At 35.3% G+C, this 23,082-nt stretch overlaps 1 protein-coding gene across 2 annotated transcripts in view; it reads left to right on the top strand.

The window, feature by feature from the left end:
• LOC150093795 (uncharacterized) overlaps nucleotides 1–23,082 on the top strand; it is a 311,113-nt gene that overhangs the window by 128,973 nt on the left and 159,058 nt on the right. For both annotated transcript variants that reach the window (XM_090412760.1, XM_090412758.1), the window contains exon 7: nucleotides 9,134–9,287. In XM_090412760.1, coding sequence (XP_090268886.1) covers nucleotides 9,134–9,287 — 154 coding nt within the window. The remainder of the gene's footprint in view (nucleotides 1–9,133; nucleotides 9,288–23,082) is intronic.

The raw sequence follows: 23,082 nt of genomic DNA, 5'->3' as shown, positions 1-23,082 counted from the left end.
CAATTTTCCAGATAACTTATTCCCATCTGCCAGCCTGGTTGGCTGAGCGGTTAGCATATCTACTCTTCTGCCAACAGGCTACAGGTCAGGTTCAAATCCTGCTGTGGATGTTTGTGATTGCCTTTAAGTGGTAGGTAAATTTCATTGCCCAGTGTGAGACCACCCATTTATTGGAGGCCAGAGTGGCTTTAAAAAGTTCCATGGTTTTGTCTGTATTGTCCAGGTTTAGTCATAAAAGTTCATAGTCTGACTATGTGAAAAATAGAATAATAATAATAATAAAAAGAAGCTATAAAATAGAAATGTAAAAGCTATAGAATAGAAAAAAAAAAAAAACTTATCCCACCCACAGTACAAATGTGCTATAGGTTTACAAATAAATCTTTCATGATCAGACCATTATTGCAGTATCATTTGTGTATAGGGCCATTGTGGTGGCAACAGGGCATGGAATATCAGCCGCACCGATAACAAAGAACAGAAGTGATAGCAGGGAACTCCAGGAAACACCTGCAGTGATATTTCATTCAGATCTAATTCTTGTAGTTTCACTCGGAGTTTGCAATCGCTGAGGTACAATTTGAGTTTGACCAGTCCTAGTGGAAATTTGGCCTGCAGGAGTTTGAAAAGAAGCCCATTAGGCCATATTTTGTTGAATGCTTTGAAAATGTCCAGGAAAATCTTCCTTGTGTACTGCTTCAAGTTGAACCTTATGTTAATGTATTCCATTACTCTGACAACTCATTGTTCTGTGGAGTGGTTCTCCTGGAATTCAAATTGCTCGTCTGGGATGACATTTTATTCTTTAACTTTCTGAATCCTTATTAGTATTATCATCTCAGCTAATTTTCCTAGGCAGGAAAGCAGGCTGATTGGGCAATAGTTTTGTGGGAAGTGTGTTGTATTTTCTGGTTTTGGAATTTAGATTGCTTGTTCTGCTTTCCATCATGCAGGAAAGTAGTGATATCTTAATATTGCGTTAATAATAGCAACAATGTGTGTTATGGCTTTACAGAAGACATTTAATTTTCATAGAAATTTCATCTGTGCATGGTGTTTTCCTATTAAGTTTGATGATTTTCGCATACCTCAGCATGTGATGTCATTTAGATGGGGTTTGTGTACTGTGCGCATTTTAGCATACCCAGGTGTGTACTTTACTGATGAAGTCTAGATCTGTGCAAGTGTAGTTTGGACTACACTGCTTCTCTAGGCTGTCAGCAAAGGCTTCAACTTTGTCTACATCATGGTAAACTAGACCACATTCACCACATATTGGTAGGAGAGATGTATGGTCTGTGCATAGATCTTTGGTCATTTTCCAGAGCATCTTTTTATTGCTGACATTCATACCATATCTATTGCAACAGTTATTCAATTTAGTCAGGGAATTTTGCAAACTTGTAGCGGATTTATTTAGAAGTATAACATCGTCTGCATAAAGCAGACTTGACATTAACATCTCCAATTCTGATATGTTTAATACCACTTTCCTTCATAATGTGATCCATATAGATGAATAACCGAAGTGATAATGGTCTCATACCAGATTTAACATTAAACCATCTTCCTGTACTTCATTCAATTCTAACTGCTGGCTTACAACTCAAAGACTAAGCATTGCTTGATATAATGCCCCATTGACACCATATAACCGTAGCGTATTGAATAGCTTCTCTCTTGGCACCTTGTCATATGCCTTTTCCAGATCGACAAAACTTAAATAGTGATCTTTGTTATATTCCTATGCTTTCTCAACCATTTGTCGTAAAGTGAAGATCTGATCCTGACAGCCTCTATTTGGCCTGAATCCAGCTTGTTCTTCACCAAGCTTTTCTTCCACAATTCTTCTCAACCGTTTCTCAAGTATACTGGCATAGATTTTTCCAGGAACACTCGGTAGGGAAATACCTCTGTAATTCTCACATTCCGTTTTATTTCCCTTTTTTATATACTATTAGAGCCCTACTCCAATCATCAGAAATTCATCCCTCTGTCCAGGCCTTCTGAACTATGCAGTGCAGTCACTGTAAGAGTTTTATATCACCATACTTGAGCAATTCTGGTCGAATATCATCTACTGCTGCTGCTGCTGCCTTTCCATATTTCAAGTCTTTGATGGCTTTTTCTACTTCAAGTATGGATATGTATTCCTGACTGTATGCCTGTTGAGTGTTTTTTTTTACCACTGTGCTATCACTGCTTGTTTCATTTAGTAATTTTTCGAAGTAATTACTCCATACTTCAAGGATAGCTTTTTTCCTCCCATTTTCATGTCACCTTTATCATAAACAGGTATTTTACAGCACTCTTTCCTCATTTCTAAGCTTCTTCAACAACCTCTAGAATATCTTGCCACCTTCTTGATATTTATTTTCTATGTTCTTGCCAAAGTCCTCTCATGACTTTTGTTTAGTTTACACAGTGTTTCGTTTTCTTGCATTTATCTCTATATTCTCTAAGAGCAAAAGCTGACTTATTTGCCAGGAACTTTTGATATGCTTTCTTCTTTTCCTTCACTGCCTCTTTAACTTCCTGTGTCCACCATGGAGTCCTGATTTTTCTATCCTTGCAGACAACCTCACCACATGCCTCTCTGGCTGAATCAATCAGGGTTTTCTTCAAGGCTTGCCACTGAATCTCCAAGGTTTGGTTCCTGTTCTCAAACTCTTTCATTTTTTCTTCAATAATCTTTGTGTATTTTAGTCTACCGTTCACACCTGAGAGCTGCTCAACTTTTATTCGTTTTAAAACTTTCTTCCATGTTATTCTTTTCAATATGAAATTCAATTTTATTTCTAATTAAGACTAAATGGTGATCACTTCCAATTTCAAATCCTCTGTACATTTTAGTGTCCTGCGCCAGAGAGAAAACATCACTATCAACAATAATCTAGTCAATGAGACTTTCTTATTCCTTGCCTCTTCTCTCCATGTGAATTTGTGCATATTTTTATTTTGAAACATGGTGTTAGTAATAACCAGTCCCTGTCCTGAGCAGGAATTCAACAGGTATTTGCCATTGAATTTTTTTATTTTCTCATTAAGTAATGAAAAACATTTTAATGCTCACAGCTTAAAATTCTATACATTATTTCTTTTCTTCTTAGAAGCCCAGTTGTCAGGCAGCTTTTTTTGTAATTAAAATCTGTTGGATCTGGTCCACCCAGTGAAATCAGCATCAGATTATTTAGAGTGTTCTGACTGATGCAATTCCTCATACAGGTTTTTATACTTTTTAAGGCAGAGAAGCCCTTTCACATTGAGCTGTGCTCACAGGTATGGCCAGTCCAACAGCAGCTAGTAATTTCAGCAGTATTTGTCTTGGATCTAGATTTTTGTATGACTGTCCATTAATAATTTTGATGCAACTGCCATTCTAGTTTAGTACTTTCATAGTTTAAAACTGCAGGTAGTTGTCAGTTGTTCATGCCATAAAATTTCATGCGTAACGCATGTCACATGCATAGTGTTACCCCACGAACATGCCGTATCAACTTCCATTTCTAGAATAATAATCAAAAAGAATCTCAGAAGCCTCACGTTGATCATGATTTTCTGCATTGAAAAGTCTTGAAAACAGGAAATGATTTGCATATTTGGAAATCTTGCTTCTAAGTGCTTAATACTGTGCCGATGTATTTATCTTTTGTCTTATACTATGTATGTAGTCTTAAACGTAATAACATTAGAATCTGAATAATCAGTGTGAAGGTCTGACCATTCACCTGAAAGATTCTGATGAAGATTTTTAAAATGACTGCCAGGAGTGTCTTTCAATTCCATGATGGATAGTTTTCTGGCTCTATTTCGGTTAAGTCAACATCTTGCCTTTGCCATGATCTAGACAAGTTAGATAAATCCAGTAACACATCTGAAAGCATCATTAGTGAAGCTACGAAATTGTATGTTCTGATATATTTACTTAAACTTTTAGCTGTGATATCATTTCCTTCGGTGGCTTCTCTTAGAGTATGCATTGCAGAATCATGAGACATCCACCTATTGTCACTAGCCATTTTAAGTTTAATCTGAGGACTGTTCAGTATATTTTGGATTTGGATTAAACCAGCCATCCTTACTGAGGAATTTTGGAAGAAGAAAAACAATTGCCTTAACACGTTCATTGCCAAGCTGAAAATTGGAATTTCGTGTGGTGGACAAATTTTTTTTTACTTGATAGCGACATCCACACGATAACACGTGATCGACCGCCAGGCGAGAACTCACATCACGCGATATCGCGTGATTGGCAATGAACGTGTTACGATATCATTAAACATGACAAAATAAGGCACTTCAGCAGCTGCTTGTGCACTAGCAATTGCCAGTCAGTGGTTTACACAATGACAGTTGACCATGAGTCCATTTATTTTATCTTTGAGCAGTTTTGCAACTCCCTTTTGCTTTCCAATCATGACAGCTGCTCCATCAGATCTTAGGCCCACCAGATTACAAGTTTTTAAGCCTAGACTGTCAAGGGTTTCAATTACTTTGTTAATTATAGTCTCAGCTTTGCCATCAATCATATTGCAAGTTGATACAAAACTAACCCTGACCTCTTTTCTAAGTTGACAAACATATTTAATGTACACAATCAGCTGTTTTAAAACTGAGATATCATCAGTTTTATGTGAGATAGTTTCATCACATAAAACAATGAAATAATCTGCAGAATATATATTTTTCAATATTCAGATCTAATTTCTGATGCTAAAATATCAATCAACTCTTGCATTATTCTTTCTGAGATATGTGCATTTTTACCAACGTTAAGATGTTCCAAGTAGGAACAGCCCATAGCCTTGCAATGCTCAAACAATTTTTCATTTAAAAGCAATTTTTAAATAATGTAGTATATGGCAACTCATTTTTCGCTAACCAATACATAGATCTTAAAGCTCCCAGAAAAGCGAGTTATTCAAAATTGAAATTGATTTTTCAATTTGCCCCATTCCAGTTTCTTCTAGTATACGTTTTCCAATTATATCTGAACAAGAATCAGCCTGTAACTTGCTTTGTTCGTGGTCAACTAAGCTTTCTTTTCGAAGTCTTGTGCATGGTATAGTTACCCAAGTCACTTCCTTGTTTGTGGGTCGTCTCTTTCCATATTTCATACATGTGGAACACATCATTCCATTAGCTTTCACCACTAACCAATAGAATTTTTTAAACCACTAACTGTTAATACCGGATAAGTGGTTTTTAGATGCACGTTTTACATTTCAAAGAGACTCTGCAGAAATCGACGATTTTGTTGTTGGTTTGGTCTTCGCTTCTATGCTTATCGGTTTCATCTTTCTTAAAATAACTTGAGTTTGGTTTACTGACTTGACTTTTTACTCATCATGGGGTAATTAATAAATACAAAATATCATTATTAAATTAATCAGAACAAATCACTGAATTGTGCACTGACAGTAATACCCGAGACACATAACGTGCGTTATATCACAATTTTACTATTTATAAATATTAATTACTGGGAATGGAAATTGACATCACTTGAGACTGATGTTATAGTCCTCGAGAGTAGGCCTATTTTCTTTTACAAAATAAAATATTAAATAGTTATTTTATTTATATTATTATATTATATATATATATATAATATTTTTAGGTATTTATTAAATATTAAATTAAATAGTAAACAGACAAAAACCATTATTAAGAAAAATGAATGTAGATTTTTGACATTGATTTTTGCTTTCGATTCGAATTTGCTCAGTTTTCATTATTTATTTATTTCAAATATCAAAATTATGTCTCTTTTGTAAAAGATCTTTGCAACGCATACGGATTGGTGTGCATCAAAGTGAATATCCGAAGCTCTCGAGATTGACTTGCAATGCAAGACATTGAGCTGGTCTCACAAGTATCGAGATTCTCCGGTTCGATTTCTCATCACTATTAATTAAAAAATGTCTTAAATTATTTTTCCATTCTTGTTCATTATTTAGCCATGCCAATTCACAATATTAATTAGCTGGGTGGTTTGCCCATTCAAAAGGTCCTGGGGAGAACATAGTGAAGGAAAGTGTACCTTTAGGAAGGCGTGTGACTAAGGTGTCTAGGAAGGGTAAACAATTGTTCTTTTCCATGTCCATCTTAAACTGGATTCTTCGATGTAGGCTGTTGAGGTGACTGAGGAAGGAGTCTAATGTGTCTGGGCCATGAGGCCAAACAAAGAACACATCATCTACATATCTTAGCCAGATAGAAGGTTTGAGAGGGACTGAGTCTATGGCTCGTTTTTCAAAATTTTCCATATAAAAATTGGAAAGAGGGGGGGGGAACTCATGGTGGTTCCCTCTGTCTGCTTGTAGATTTTGTTCTTCCAAGAAAAATAACCAGAATTGTTGGAAAAGGTTCTTAGAAAAACGTTTTCTAAGAGTGTTATGGTATCAATTAAAGGAATATTGGTAAACAGTGAGGAAATAAAAAGGAATCTAAGCTGTCAGAAGGAAAAACGTTTTCTAAGAGTGTTAAAGTATCAATTAAAGGAATTTGGTAAACAGTGAGGAGATGTCAAAGCTTAGCAATATGTCTGTGTTATTTAAGGTTAGATTTTCTATTCGGATTTTAAAATGAGTAAAGTTTTTTTATATAAGGATGTGGCAAGTCCAGTGAGGGGGGGGGGGGGTCACAGAGTTGGCCAGCTGTTTTGAAAGTTTGTAGCAAGGTGTGTTAATGGCATCTACTATAGGTCTTAGTGGGGAATTGGGTTTGTGGATTTTTGGTAAACCGTATATTCGGGGGGGACAGAAAAGTTTGAGTTTTTTCGTAATGTCAGGCAGCCAGGAAGAGACTTAAGTTTTTTAATTTTTTGACTTGTGTTTTTGAGGGGTTGTGTTCTAATGAGATGTAGGTAGAGCGATCTCGGAGGATAATTTCCATTTTTCGATTGTATTTCATGGCATTAAGACCGACTGTGACATTACCCTTATCCGCACCTTAGTAACATGCCTTCCTAATGGTATGCTTTCTTTCACTATATATAGAAAACCTATGCACACAGACAGATACATTCACTAACTCTCCCACAATATAGCATTATTAAAACTCTAACCAAGAGAGCTCCCACAATCTTTGATCTAGTTGAACTGCCCTCACAACTGAGCTTGACCATATACACAAGACTTTCTTCTCCAGTGGCTACAGCGATCACAGTATTAAAAAAAAAAGTTCCTACCCCATTCCCCGGTCTTCCCTTCAGAAAGAGTTTGGAAATGCCATCACCATACCTTACATCCGTGGCACATCAGAAAAAATAGCCAAGATTTTAAAAAAGTACAACCTACACACGGCATTTAAGCCCCACCGCAAACTTGCTACCCTTTTCCGTTCTACAAAAGATCAGCTCCCTCCTCTCTCAGTGCCTGGAGTTTATAAAAGTACCCTGTTCCTGTGAGCTGGTGTACTTTGGACAGACAGGCAGATCAGCAACCATCCGCCTCGAGGAACACAAGTCATACATCTGCAACCACGACTATGGTCAGTCAGTCCTGGCTGACTATGTCTTGGATACAACCCACAGGATCTCATGGAAAAAAACCACCATGCTCCACCACAGCAAATTTAAAAAAGAGAAACTATTTTTAGAATCAGCAGCAGCTCTCAGAAATCAACCAAATCTTAATAAATATGGTTGCATTAGGCTTGCTAAGATTTGGGAAACACTTATCATCAGAGATCCCACCTTACATTCCAGACCACCTACAACTGCCCTCAGAGGGTGCTCCACCTAGATAGGACTTTAGAGTCACCCACATGGTTGGGCTTAGTATTGTGTGGTATTTGTGTATATGTTACATTAGATTTTTGTAATCCTTGAAGATGTCTCGGTGTCTGAGACAAAATATAGGAAGTATTAAATTCTGTTTTAATCCTTTCTGAGTGCTGTATACAATCCATTAAGACTCCAACATGAAGGCATATATAAATTATAAATGTACTGTTGAAGTAGTGTCTATTTAACTGAGGTAAATGCATCTCAAAGGTGTTAAATCGTATTCTTTTGAGTCTTTGTTCAGTAGTGAACATTTCTGGCAGGCAAGACCACAGTACTCATAAGTTCCCATTGCAGCTGTTACTTAAGTCTGTCTTACATTTTAATGTGTGTGTGTTCAGTAGTAGATACTGATATCAGTAAAATGTGAAAACGGGTGACACCAGACGTAAAACAGTATGGAGTAAAACAAAACAGTTTCTGGTTGAAATATTTGCAGTAATAAAATTACTATACTCTATATGTGAGTACATCATCAAATTTCCTCATGGGGTAGTGTACAGGATCTTATGATAGTACTAAATGAAAAGTTACCTCATTACAAACTTCCTGTCAACAATTTTCCTCCCAATTAGTCTGTTATCTGTCAACATTCCAGTATTATTAGATTTTATATTTCTTTCTTCTAAGGCACTTTTTACTGTATCAATCTACCTACATCTTGGTCTTCCTCTGGGTCAGCAGAGATCAAGATAGTGCCAATTTTGATCTCTGCTGGTGTTGAGTTGGGGTTTATTCCAATAGCTGACTTTTTGCTGTTTGTCCTCTATGAAAACAACGGTGGCCTTGTTTAACTTGGAATTGTCCCAGCCAGCATGATATTACATCATATTGTACCATCGTCAGAGTTATGGTTTAAGCCAAAAATAATACAATTTGGCTGGCTAAATAAATCCCAAATTACCAGCTAATCCTCATTCATTCGCTATCCTTATAGATACCCAACAGGGTCCACCACAAGAAGGTAAGGATTGGACATTAGATCAGAAGTTCTTGGTTCTCTGCATTCCCCAAAAGTCCATGTGGAGGTCTGCACCCAGTTATCCAGCTTTGACCCTTAAGCACCGCTTGTCAATACGTGTGTATAATAAATAAGCAGAACATTAGTTACATAATGTTATTGCAAAGTCTCTCTCTTATACACACACGAGATTACACAGCATAATACTGTCAAGGGGAAAAAGAACATTTGGTATGCATGCACACACATTTTCTGTAAAACTTTCACTAATTTATAACTTGTTTGCTAAGAAATAGGTCTGAAGTATTAAAACATCTCAGATAACTGTATACACTTGAATAAACTTTGAAATCACAGTTTATATGCAACTTGAGTAATTTCAGACACCTGTGAAAGAAAATGTCAAGCTTGATCCCTGGACATCTGTGGCAAGGTTTAAATTACAGGTGGAGGAGGAGCTTGCAGACATTCCTGATTTAAATTATGTGATATTAAGGCCAGCAATAGTGTATGGAATAGCTGATAAACAAGGAATAAGTAAGTTTAGTCATATATATTAGCAGACTAAATATTAAAGAGAGGTTTTTATTTTTTTTGTAAATGAAAATATAACATTCTATCTGATAACATTTGGGAAATCGATTTGCTGATTACCTAACTGATGGTATGATTACACAGTGCTGTTGCAGGAGTCCAATGATGTACTGAACTAAAGTATTGGTTAACTAGTTATCTACAGGTTGGATAGTTGAGATGCTGCTACTTTGGTGTGATACTGTGTAATATCACAAAATAAGCATAATCTAGTTAAATTTTGAAATGTTAATTTCTTGTTATTAACTTGAACATAATTATTATTACATTTCACCCTCGTTATATATTTGTAATGCATTCCTGAAGTTTGCAGTACAGATGAAAGTATCATCAATATTGAACTTTATCATAAGAATTAATGACAATCTGAATATCTGGGGGAGAAACTGCAGATTCCAGTTAGACACAAATGTAAAACGTACAGTGATAAGCCTGCTGTGTTTCTGTTCATGATGTGGGCTAATCGTTACTTACATTGCGTTTCAGCATAAAGATGTACATAAATTCAATGAAGAAAACATGCAAGAAATGTCTTTATCTTCAGATAAAGACATTTCTTGTCTTTATCTGAAGAATATACCGGAAGTTTAAAATAGGATGTTATCACAGATTAGTTATATATGAGTAGTTTTCAGAGGTAAATGAAGACCAAAATATGCAAATATTATTATAGAATAAGTCCTCCAGCCCTAACCCTTTGGATCAGGATTGGAGGACTTCAACCCTTGTCTGTTATTTAAGATCCTTCTGATGCCTTTTCAAAATGACTATAGGAGGTATATGGTACACTAATTCTGGATGTTTGGTGTGGTGGGGAGATGATTTGCATTGGTCATCTGTGCTGCAGGACAATGATGGATGCTGGGAGGTGATTGCACATTCCTGAATGTAAGTGTCAAGTTCTTTCCTAATATCCTTGTTTTTAATATATTCAGCCATTGATGCCATCTGTTTTCACTCTCCTAATCTTTCTCAGAACTCATTTGTAGTCTCCATTCTTTGATCAAGCATTTAATTTTTAACCAACTTTCAGATCCATAAGTTAAAATTATTTTTAACACAGTCTTGTATATAGCTAGTTTAGTGTTTTGACTAATTTCTGTCTTATTCCACATAAATTTATTCGGTTGACTTCTTATAATACCAGTTTAGCTAATTCTGTTGTCTTTCGATATTTAATTTAATCTCGCTAATATTTGTGCCTAAATAGATGAAATGTTTAACTTGTTCTCTAGGTTCTCCATTCAGGCAGTTGACGTTTTCAGTGTTCCTGCCAATTTTCAGTCTTTGTTTTTTATTGCTGATTTTCTTACCAGATTTATTACAGCAGTCATTGAATTTAGGTTGGGAATCTTGATCCTGCAGATTAGTAGTGATTTCATTTAAGAGTGTAATATCAGCATAAAGTAAGAAGCTGAGATTAGCATCTTCACTATTGATATTAAGTTAATGCCATTTTCCTTCATAATGTGATATTTATAGATGATGAATAATAGTGAAGATAATGTGTGCACTCTTGTCTCAAATCTGATTTAACATCAAACCATCTTACAACTCAATATAGATTGCTAAATTTAATGTTCCATATAATTGGAACATTTTAAACTTCTTTCTTGGCACCTTGTCATATGAATTTTCCATATCTACATAACTCAAATACAGATCTTTGTTATATTCCCCTGATTTCTAATTATTTTGTCTTTAAGTGAATAGTGAAGTGAACATATGATCCTGACAATCTCTATTTGGCTTGAACCCAGTTTATTCTTCTTCAGGTTTCCTTTCCAATTTTATTAGCCTTTTCTCAAGTATGCTTGCATAACTCCTACAGGAACACTCAGTAATTCTCACATTCGGCTTTATTTCCCATTTTATAGTAGGATATTAAGAGAGCTCTAAATCATCTGGAATTTAATCCTTCTTAATTATGCAGTGAAGGCACTGTAAAAGTTATTCCTCTTTATTCAACTGTTGTACTCTCATTACTTGTTTAATTTAGCTATCTTTCAAAGTAATTACTCTAGACATTGAGAATATCTATTTAGTATATCTATAGTACTCATTTCCTTATTTCTATGCTTTTTCAATAGCCCCGAGAATATTCTGCCACTTTGCTGATATTTATTTTCTGTGTTCTTTCTGAAGTCTTTCCATGACTTTTTAGCTAGTTTTACAAACTGCTTTGCTTTCTGTGTTCTCCGTATTCTCTCAGAGCACATGCGCTCGCGTGCACACACACGTTTTTAATTGCCTCTTTAACTTCCTGAGTCTACTTATAACAAATTTGTTATGAAAATTAGGAATCAAATGTTACTCTGAAAGTAGGCTGGAACATGATAACATTATTTCCATTCTCAATGGAGAACCTGTATAGCAAATAAAATATTCCAACTATTTATGTACAATGTTGAATAAACAGCAAATTAAATATTGAAATAGAGAATAGAATAAACGAAGCTAGTATGGTGGGAGCCATTTGAATAACTTTATATTCAGGAATAAGAGAGTAATTAGTTCACTAGCAGTATATAAGACATTGTTCAAGTCATACCTATGAGCTGGGTTAGAAATAACAGCTACTCAATGACTGGAGAATCAGAGACATGAGTTCTCTGAGAAAAATCACTGAACAGATCGCATCACTGGCAGTCATATTAAAAAGGAGGCCATTAGAAAGTAATATCTTCCTTTTTAATATAATATCACTATAGTTTAATATCACTGCCTACCAGTGATATTAAAAAGGAAGATATTGGAAAGGAATCTTGCATCATTAACATTCAAGTATATGCAAGCTGAGCTGCCTTAAGTTGCTGTCGTTAAATAATTGAGTGAGGAAGGTTAGCAAAGTAAGTGTATGATGTCGTGATATCTTGGAAAAGATCCATGAGATCACAATCTTAGGTGGCTTGGTGCAGTTAGTGGTGGTAAGAGTTGACAATATTGTACTTTACAAATAACAAATTAACTTTCTTGAAAATTGTTTTCAAGAAGCTAATAATGTAAACTTATGTAATATTATCATAATATTTTAGTTCACCCCCTTATGGATATATATTTAGGAACTGATTGTTTGTATAGAAGGCTTTTACAAAGTTCCTTCTTATATATATCTTAGCCCTTATATATTTCTTAGTTTGTGTGTGTATATATATATATCATTATTTCATATATTGGGATTTGCTTTAATGTAATGCTGCCTACAGGCTAGTTCACCTAATTCCGTGTGGTAACATTATTGTCTGCAAAGTCTGCTTTTACCAGGTTGAGTAATTTTAGTATCTACAAGACATTTGTCTTAAATGCCTTGTAAATGCTCAATATTCCAATAAAATTACAATATTCTCTTTCAGTACAAGTAGATTTTGGCATTGTAATACAGTTTGACTTGCCCTTTAATGCAGTGTTTCTCAAAGTGTGGTACGCATACCCTTGGGGTACACGAAAGGTCGTTAGGGGGGTACGTGGCAATTTTCAGCTGTGCGTAATTAAGAGTCATATTTTTCAACAAACAGTACAATTAGAGACAACCGGGACAAAACTGCACTAACTAATGAATCACATCCCCCTCTCCAACAGAAACGGCTGTATAGACCAAGCAAAACCATATGTTGCTGGTGGAACATATGGTTTTGCTTGACACCACCCGTGTCGTTAACATGTTAAAACTAAGAAATATATAGTGTATGTGTTTCAGATATTATGGAATTCGGTTGAAGGGAATTAGCATTTCAACTCAACTGTTGAAATGCTAATTTGTCTTTGGTTCGTGCAATCTTTTGTTAATACCGCACCAATCATATGCAGTTCTTCGCTGCTGTACGTATCTCAAGTCTTGTAAATTACTGGTAATTTTTGCTTGAAATAATGGGAAAGAAGATGACTTTGACAATGCACACAAAGAAACTGTTCTCAATGCCAAAAGCAGTGATAGCAAGTAGGAGCTTCTTGGTAAGTCACACCATTTTCAGTTTTTTTCTGAAAACTTTAGTTTCCGAAAATTCCTGCATGTATCTTGCAACACGATTTTTTAGCTTTATTTTGGGAAAAAAGTTTGTTGTATTCAATTAAATACAGTATTTTTTTTAGCTTTCAAATTCTTACATATGGATCATTGGTTGGTTAAAGATCGGATTTATAAAAACCCCAAAAGAGAGCAATATAGCAAATACAAGTAGCTGTAAGCAACAAGAAAACGTTGATATTGCATCTGGATCAAATGAAATTGAGTGTGTTGTCTGACATCTCTAGAGAACCAAAATTTAAAAATAAATCATGGTTTTTGTTTACATGAACATATAAATTCAAATAAAATAGATATTTAATTAATATTTTAAATTAATTTTAATTAATGAATTTATTTTTAATCAATGAATGAATTTATTTTTTAATTAATTAGGGGGTACTTGGTAATAATGAAAATGTAAGAAAGGGGTACGCAGATATCTGAAGTTTGAGAAATGTAAGGGAATGGTAAACTATTATTGGCTTTCATAGGCAAGGCTGTAATAATCGTGATATTACCTTATGATTAATTATCATAAGGTAATGACTTATGGTTAATTATCATTTGACAAAGATTTCCATAATATATACCAGAAGTGGCCAAGACGTTGACCGCATGGCACCTGAATGTAGCAAATTATTCGTTTCTTAATGAATGTAGCAAATTAAACGAATAAATAGATTGAAAATGAATAGATAAATGATAATCAAAATTATTAATTGAAAAAATAATTGTCAAACTAATTTATTTCTAATCTGATGTAAAGTTTATAATTTAGCAGTTAACAACAAAGCCATCGTTTTACAGCAGTCACTTGATTCGCTTCATCCAGAAACATTTGCTGGACTGTTCTGAACGCACCCAATGGTAACACGTTTGATGATGTGTACACTGGCAGTTGACAGTCCATCTGTGTATTGTTCTTGATCAAGACTTGCAGCCAAAGTGTCCCAATTATCCAGTATTTTAGTACCGAGTAATCAAATGAAATTGTTTTCCGTTTATCGATCTTTAGTGTGTATTATTTTAAATTAAGCAAGTGAATGCAATTAGTATTGTTAATAAAAAAAATTAATGATAACAATGAGTGAGCCAAGAACAAGTGTGAAAAAAATAAAAACTTATCACTATCATAAAGAATGGGAAGAAGATTTTTTCTTTATTATGATGAAAGACAAATGCATATGTATAATTTGCAATGCGAATGTGGCTTTACTGAAAAAAGCAAACGTTGAAAGACACTATTGAACTGTTCATAAAAATTACGAAGAAGATTTTCCACAGGGCACTGCCTTAAGAAAAGCAAAGGTACATCAAATGAAGGCACTACTGACAGCACAACAAAATATTTTCGTCAAGTACAATACAAGCGCAAAGGCTGCTACAATTGCATCATTCAAACGTTGCTGAATCTTTAATTAAACGTAATAAGCTGTTTCAAGATGGAGAATTATGGAAGGAAGCCTTCATCAAACCTGGTGAAATATTATTTCAAAATTTTAAGAATAAATCAGAAATAATAACTGCTATTAACAATATGTCATTATCACGAAACACAATCATGCGTAGAGCAGAAGAAACCAGCCGGAACCTTGAAGAGATTCTGCATGAAATCATAAACAAGTGCAACTTTTTGTTACTAAAGTTTGACGAATCTGCTGATTATGCTGGTACTGCACAATTATGTATTTTTATTCGAATGGTTTTTGAGGATATGTTGGCCACAGAAGAATTATTAACCATTATTCCAATTCAAGGACGAACAAGAGGTCAAGATATCTATGATTTATTTAAGAATTACATTGTACGTACAAGTTTTCCAATTCATAAGTTAGTGTCAATAACTACGGACGGGAGCACCTGCAATGGTAGGTAATAAAATCGGTTTCGTCACTCTTTGTAAAAATGATGAAGATATACCAAGTTTTGTGGACTATTATTGCATCATCCATCAGCAGGCCTTGGGTTCAAAAGTACCGAAATTCAATCATGTTATAAATGTTGCTTTCAAAATTGTTAATTCAGTAAGGTCAAATAGCTTACTGCGTCGTCAATTTTGGACTTTGCTAAAAGAATGCGAGAGTGAGCATAGTGAATTATTGTTACATACTGACGTAAGATGGTTAAGCTGCACATTTTTTGCAAGATTCAGAGAACTTCTTCCACAAATGAATTTGTTTTTGAAAAACAGAGAAGACTAGAGTTAGTGACTTAGTCCATCCAGGTGTATTTAAGGATCAGTCTGAGACATGTAGTTCCAAAGTAGTTAATTAGATCTGATAGTTTTTTTGGCGTTTATTGTCCAGGTTTGAGAACCATACAAGAAGATGGATCTACTGGTTGCATGGTATAGTCTTAATTTTGTCTTTAATGATACTAATGATGATTTCCAGATGGGGCGGAGTTTGTTATGGAAGACTAGACTCTTTACGTTTTCTGATATCATTTTCTGCATTGCCGATGTACGATCCAAGGTATTGAAAGTCCTTTACTCTTTCTAAGGGTTTATTGTTGATATGAAGTATAAAGTTTTCACAACCTATTGAGAATACTTTGGATTTTTGGATGTTGATCTGCAGATCCATAAGTTTAGCCTGTGCCTCTAGTAGACTGAGATGTTTCTGTGCATTTGTTGGTTCTGTATCAATGAGTACAACATCGTCAGCAAAGCTAAGATCAGTTATTTGCATGGTGTGGATGGATGTTTTAATTTTAATGTTAAAACCAAGATCTTCTGTGTTGATGGTGTCTGGAAGATGTAGTCCAAGCATATTAAAAACAAATAAGATGCTAGTACATCACCTTGCAGGACTCCTGTTAAATCTGGAATGAAAGGCTTAATTTATTCTTAAGCATTTCATTCAGGATTTGACTGAGTTGCAAAATTTCAAAAGAAAAAATGCTTGTAAATAGGCAAGAATAATAATTGTAAATATGCTAATAATAATTTTGGTATTTTTCTATGTATTATTTCATAAATGGTCCTATAAACAGAGGGCAGGAAACAAAACATTGTTTAGATTGTCTTGTATTACAAAAGTCAGAGCAAAGTATAGATAAATGGAATTGAATTGTAAACATAATCCCAGGCAGTCAGCGTGCGAAGTTAGGACACGTGCGGGGCTCTATTGAACAGAGAAGATGCTGTGTGCAGAAATGGCTTAAGTGACGTCTCTGCAAGCAATGACATAATAGGGAGAGCAGAAGCTAGGAGTATTAAAGGAAGTGGAAGCACGAGCAGTGAGGACTCTCTCTAGTTTTTTTAGAAGTTCGGGTTCGAGTGTGGGTTGTAGAGTGGGCGAAAATGGTCAGCGGCGACGATATGGTCTAATAGCAGTTCCGTCCGAGCATTTTCTTCAATGCAACAAGATGACCAGCGAATGATTGAGGATGATCTGGTCATAGGAATAGAGTGCAAAGGATATGGTGTCACAGAGATGATAGGATGGTGGGGGGGGGGGAGTTGCTAATGATAGAGGAATTGAAGACAAAAGGAGTCAGTCAGATTGTACATCAGTGGAATGAATCCAGATGGCTAACAGGATCAAATGCCTAATTGGTTGCTGCTAAATCCAGATCCAGGGTGTTTAAGGGAGAAAGTAGATAGCATGCATTAGCACAATTAGTGTAGGTCAAATAATATGGGAAATTTCAACTATGGGAATATGCATTGGGAAGAGGAGTATGGTCACAGGCTGGGAAGGAAATGGAATTTATAGCGCTTTTGAGAGATAATTATCTGAGACAGCATGTAAGGGAGAGGACACGAGTTTCGAGAGTGCTGAATCTGATCATAGCATCAGAGAACAGTAACTAATCTTTCTAGGCTGCCTCTACTTGAGGAAAATGATCATTCAGTCTTGACCTGGAGAGATTGCCAGACGTGCAGAATATTCTGTTAAGAAGGGACATGTACAGAATTAAAAAGTAGGTGATTATGACAAGCTGAGGAGTCGGCTTTTGCAGTGACAGGGTATAAGAACCTGGGGGGGGGGGGATGTTGGTTGCACATACGAGGTGGTCAAGGTGTGTGGAAGAAAGCAATATCAGAATGTATACCCAGAGTCAGAAGGATAAATCATGTAGGAATTATATGGATGAATAGCATCATTAAGCAAGAGTTGCAGACAAAGAAAAAGTTGTGAAGGGATTATAAAGAAAAAAGTGATCACCATGTCCATGAGCAGTACAAACAAGGCACAGACAAGAAGGGCAACCTGTATGGTAAGGAAGGCCAAAGCTAGTTATGAAAGAAAGTTTAGCTGGTGAGACCAAAAGAAATCCTAAAGAGTTTTGCTATGTGGCAAGTAAGAGGAGGAATGACTATGGAAGGATGACTAAAAAATGCTGATCGTGTAGAGGTAACAAAAGCAAATCAAATAGTTAAATTACTGAGTGAGCATTTTAGGCATTGTACCATCTAGGTGGTGATGTTGCAATGCCAGATGCGATATTGACTAATGGGAGAAAATAGATTGAAGATTTGGAGGTGCTCAGAATATTTCAGAAACTTAATGCAAACACAGCCATGGGATTAGATGTATATCTTCCAGTGTATTATGACAATGGGCAAGGAAATTATCAGCACTTCTGACAAAGCTGTTTAAGCTTCAGTAATGGGAAGGTGGCAATGGAATGCAAAGAAGGCAAAATAGTCCATTGCATAAAGAGGGCTCCAAGATTTAGCAAATTATAGGCCAATCAGCATCTCAGGAGTGGTGGTTGAGGTATTGGAGAAATTGATGAAAGACTGTATTCAGGATTGGGTTGATAGGAATATGATACTTCATAAGAGACAACATGGTTTTGTGAAGAGTAGATCTTGCCTTAATAATCTGCTTACATTTTATAATTAAGTCACAATGGAGTTGGATAAGACAAATGACTACTCAGTGATATTGCTAGACTTTGCAAAGGAATTTGACAAAGCTACACATAGAATTCTATTGCATAAATTAGAGCAAATGGGGATGAATATGAATCTGGTGATTTAGATTAGAAGGTGGCTTATGGATAAATATCAAAGTAGTTTACGGAGGAGTTGAGTCCAGAAGAAGGCAGATAAGTAGTGGTGTATACAGGGCTCAGTATGTAATTTTCTGCACATTAGTGATAAAGGATTTTGATGGGAAATAGGTTGTTTCTGATGCTAAATTGGGAAGAGCAATGTGGTGAAGTGTAAGGTGATGCATTTTGGAAAGAGGAAATCTTGAGTGTTGTACTACACTGATGGAACTGAACTGCACGAAACTGATGAGGCTATGGACTTGGGGGACAGTGAGCTAAAGTTTAGAGGGATATTGTGAAGGTAATCAAAACTGCACATCAGATTATTAGTTGTTGAAGAACACACTGATAAGCAGGGATAAAGAGATTATTGTTCCCCTATATAAGGCTTTGTTAAGCCATATCTGGATTACTGCGAGCAGATCTGAAACCCAGGTTCCATGGGGACGAAGAGGTGGTGGAGAGGCTCTAGAGGTGAGTGAAAAAGATTGTTGCAGGTTTATGGCATACTCCCTATGAGGAATAGAAGATTAGATTGCTGATAGACAAATAAGAGGAGGCACGATAGAAGCATATAATTATTAAAGGATTTTATACGATTGATATTGAGGACTTTTTTCAGTACATGGCAAGAAGGAAGAGAACAAGGGATCACCCATGGAAATTGTGTAAGAGTGTGTTTAGCAAGGGTATTAGGAATTTTTGCTTGTAGGGTGGTGAGTGTGTGGAATGGATTTGCCAGATGTTGTGAGTGCTTCATCAGTAAATAGGTTTAAGGAGAAGATTTTATTCACACAATGATGGATATTGTGTGAATAATGGATCTCCTGTGGTGAGTTTTCCAACGCCATGGAAATATCTGTATAATAATAACAACAATGTATCATCTTTGATATTTTATTAGCCTGTTCTGGATAAAAATGTAAATACACAGCATATCTAACTACTATTTATAGATGAAATCCTGGAAATAATGTTACAGGTTGATTCTCACTATTGCAAAGACATAGAGATCACAGGATCACTCAGGTTAAGGTTTTGCTCAACAGTGAGTGCTCCTTACAAAGTTCTCTTTAAAAAAAAAAAATGAAATTATCCTAAAGATCGTTGAAATAGTCATTCCTTTCTCTGAAAGGATCTAAGTAGAAATGAGAAGAAAATTAGATGGATCTTATTTCCTAAACAGTGATTTTTTATTTATTTATTTATTTTTTTTGTTATTCTCACCCACAAAAAGTTGTAAACCTATAGTACATTAATTAGTACTATGGATGGGCTAAGGATTTTTTCCTAATTTATTTTTGTATATAGTTGATAGGACATAAAATGAAATCCTATTATATGAGGATTGCACAGTGTCCAGAATGGTGGGGGGAGGGGTGTCCATTCAAACCCTTGAAAGATTTGTAAGCATTATCTTTAAGTGAATACAATTCCTAAAAAATCACAAGTTGATTTTGTGACTATTTCAAATAAAATCTTTACTCTGTGAAAAATTCTTGTTGTTGAAAATTTTTTCACTTGGTTATACTATAAATTAAAGACACCAAAAAATTATATACTTGGTTTAATCCTTTACCCAAGTGTAAGCAAACAAAGATTGTGCCTAAAGTATTTTCAGGACTGGGGAAACTTGTGATAAAGGTGACTTCACGTCACTTGCCTTAGTATCCCATAATGCAAAGCACATCTCCTTGCAGACATGTATAATGCTATGCATTATGGGAAGGGTTACTACCCAGACTGGTTTTCACTTTTATTGAGGTCTCATCAGTGGGAGCCAGACCCACAGGTGATATCAAGGTTGAAATAATGCAGAAGTCATATTTTTATATACGAGTTGCCAAAAGGTGTCAAACATTATAATACTCTGGATTAGAGAGTTGTTGTTGTAAGTTTTTCCACTTGGTTATACTATAAATTAAAGATACCGAGAAATTATGTACTTGGTTTAATCCTTTATCTAAGTATTAGCAAACAAAGTTTGCGCCTGAAGTATTTTCAGGACTGGGGCAACTCGTGGTGAAGGTGGTATGACTTCACATCACTTGCTAGTGATGTGAAGGGTATTGTTTAACACACACTACAGCTCAAAATTCCTAATTTCATAGCAACAAGAAAACTACTTTTCCATTCAAGAAGCTGCATTATTAGAATTCCATTCACTTGTCTGCTTTCTTTTTAAATATTAATTTTAATAAATATAATTTACAAAAGATTTTTACTGTGAATCTGATTGGGTTCAAGGTTTTAATAATCAGCAAATCCTGATCTTAAAAACACTGCTTCAGTTCTTCAGAGACTCATGTGATGGTTTGATACTGGATAGATGAAAATTGTATATCACCACTTTTCACATATATTCATGATGTAGGATTCTGAGTGAGAACCTGTCATTTGAAGAGTGGGAGATGTCATTCACTAAGCCAACTAGACTATTTATAGTCTAGTTGGCTTAGTGAATGACATTATAAATCTATTTATCAATATTAAAACTTATAAGTTTAATACAGCTAAAGTATGAAACAATTACAGCATATGTTCATCAAGAACAATCATTGCACAATGTTCAACCTAAAAGCAATTGTAAGGCTAATTTCTACAATATACTCTTACATCATCATACTCCTCTAAGAGACCCAAGTCCTTTCAAGGTAACAGCATTAGCTTGACAATTATTCATTATGTGTCTGGTATTTTTTCTTATAAAGTTCTTTAAATTTTCTAATTTTAACTGGAAAGTTTTCTCATAGCTCTGTTCTTTCATGTGGTCTATGTTATTCCAGGTCATATAATCTAGACTATTATAAACGTCATCAAAATAGTTGTGGCAGTTAATCACTTATATTCAATTCTTTCTCTGAGTAGTGCCAATGAAGTCCTTTGGTAAATTCTTTTGACTTGTATGGATTGAATATGTCCTTTGAAGATAAGAAATTTAGGGATGATAGAGAAATCCCTACACCTTTTTAGGAAAGTTAAGTGGTTCAATAGCTTGGCCTTTCTGCATTTTTCCTTTTCTAGGCACCGTACTTTGTGTTTCATTAGACTATTTAAATTATACATGTTTTTGGTCATAAAATGTTAAATATATGGTCATTAAATTGACCATATATTTAATACATGCGTATGTTTGTACAAATTGCCTACCGGTTTTGCTAGTAGCTGACTAGCTTTCTCAAAGCTTGCAGTACAAAAAATGGTAAATGCAAAAAAGGTTTAAGAATACAAAAAAACGTTAGTACCTGTTAGGTAGCTAAGGTAACACGTTCGTGTGACATTTCTACTCAGCATCATGAACACGCATTACATGCAAACGCGTAATATGATTTTTCGCATACTGTAGTTCTGTTGAACTGAGGGAATTAATTAGATTTTTCCAAGTATCGTTCAGTATGGCCCCTTGATTTCTGTTTAAGTTGCTCCCTGCATGTAACACAACTGCTTCTTCTTTAAATAATCGATGTCTGTAATCTTTGTCTACGTAGGGCATAGAACTGTTATTCCAGTCTATAGTGTGGTTCGAAGTTGAAAAGTGATGTGCTAATCCTGAGGTGATCGTTCTGTTGTGATTAACGTCGCCAACATGTTCTTTCTGTCTTATTTCCAGGCTTCTCGAAGTTTGTCCAATGTAGGAAAGACTGCACGTGCATGGAATATTATAAAATGGAACACTGTCTTTAGGAGATCTTAGAACTTGTCTGATGCTATTAGTTGGTTTAAATACAACCTTGATGTTATGGGTCTTTAACAATCTTGCAATTTTTGTGGAAATTGAACCTATAAAGGGGATGACTGCTGTTGAAATTTGCTGGGAGACTGTTCTTTCTTGTTGGTTATCTTTGTATAGAAATTTGTTGATGTTTCGAGGATAACCATTTTGTGATAGTGTTGTAGCTATTTGAGACAGTTCTGTTTGAACTTCTTCCTCGTCAGAGATAAATTTTCTAGCTCGATTTCTCAACATGTGGATGATGCTATGTTTATGTGACCTATGATGGTTTGAAGAGTAATGTAGGTATTGTTCAGTATCCGTAGGTTTTTTGTAAATTGACAGTTTGATACTGTTACCTTGTCTTTTAACTAGTAAGTCCAAGAAGTGTTGCTGTTCGTTATTTTCTACTTCTAGAATAAATTTGATTTTATTGTGGAGTGCATTGATTCTATTAACAAACATATGTAGGTTTTCTATGTTGTCTTTCCATATGATGAAGATATCGTCTACATATCACCACCATATTGAAGGTTTAGGAGTAATGCTGGTGAAGAAGATTTCATTTTCAAATTTCTCCATGAAAAGGTCTGCACATGGTGGTGACAGGGGGCTGCCCATGGCTAGGCCTTCTAATTGTTTGTATACCTTGTTGTTAAATTTGAAGAAATTTAAAGAAATTTCCACAAAAATTGCGAGATTGTTAAAGACCCAGAACATCAGGGTTGTATTTAAACCAACTAATAGCATCAGACAGGTTCTAAGATCTCCTAAAGACACTGTTCCATTTTATAAATATCCAGGTGTGTATAATATTCCATGCACGTGCGGGCTTTCCTACATTGGACAAACTTCGAGAAGCCTGGAAATAAGACAGAAAGAACATGTTGGCGATGTTAATCACAACAGAACGATCACCTCCGGATTAGCACATCACTTTTCAACTTCGAACCACACTATAGACTGGAATAACAGTTCTATGCCCTGCGTAGACGAAGATTACAGACATCGAT

The sequence above is a fragment of the Typopeltis vanoorti genome, chromosome 23 (genome assembly GCF_054136105.1).
Source record: "Typopeltis vanoorti isolate ZY-2024b chromosome 23, IOZ_Tvanoo_1.0, whole genome shotgun sequence".
Taxonomy (NCBI): Eukaryota; Metazoa; Arthropoda; class Arachnida; order Uropygi; family Thelyphonidae; genus Typopeltis; species Typopeltis vanoorti.
This window is presented reverse-complemented; position numbering and strand designations above follow the sequence as displayed.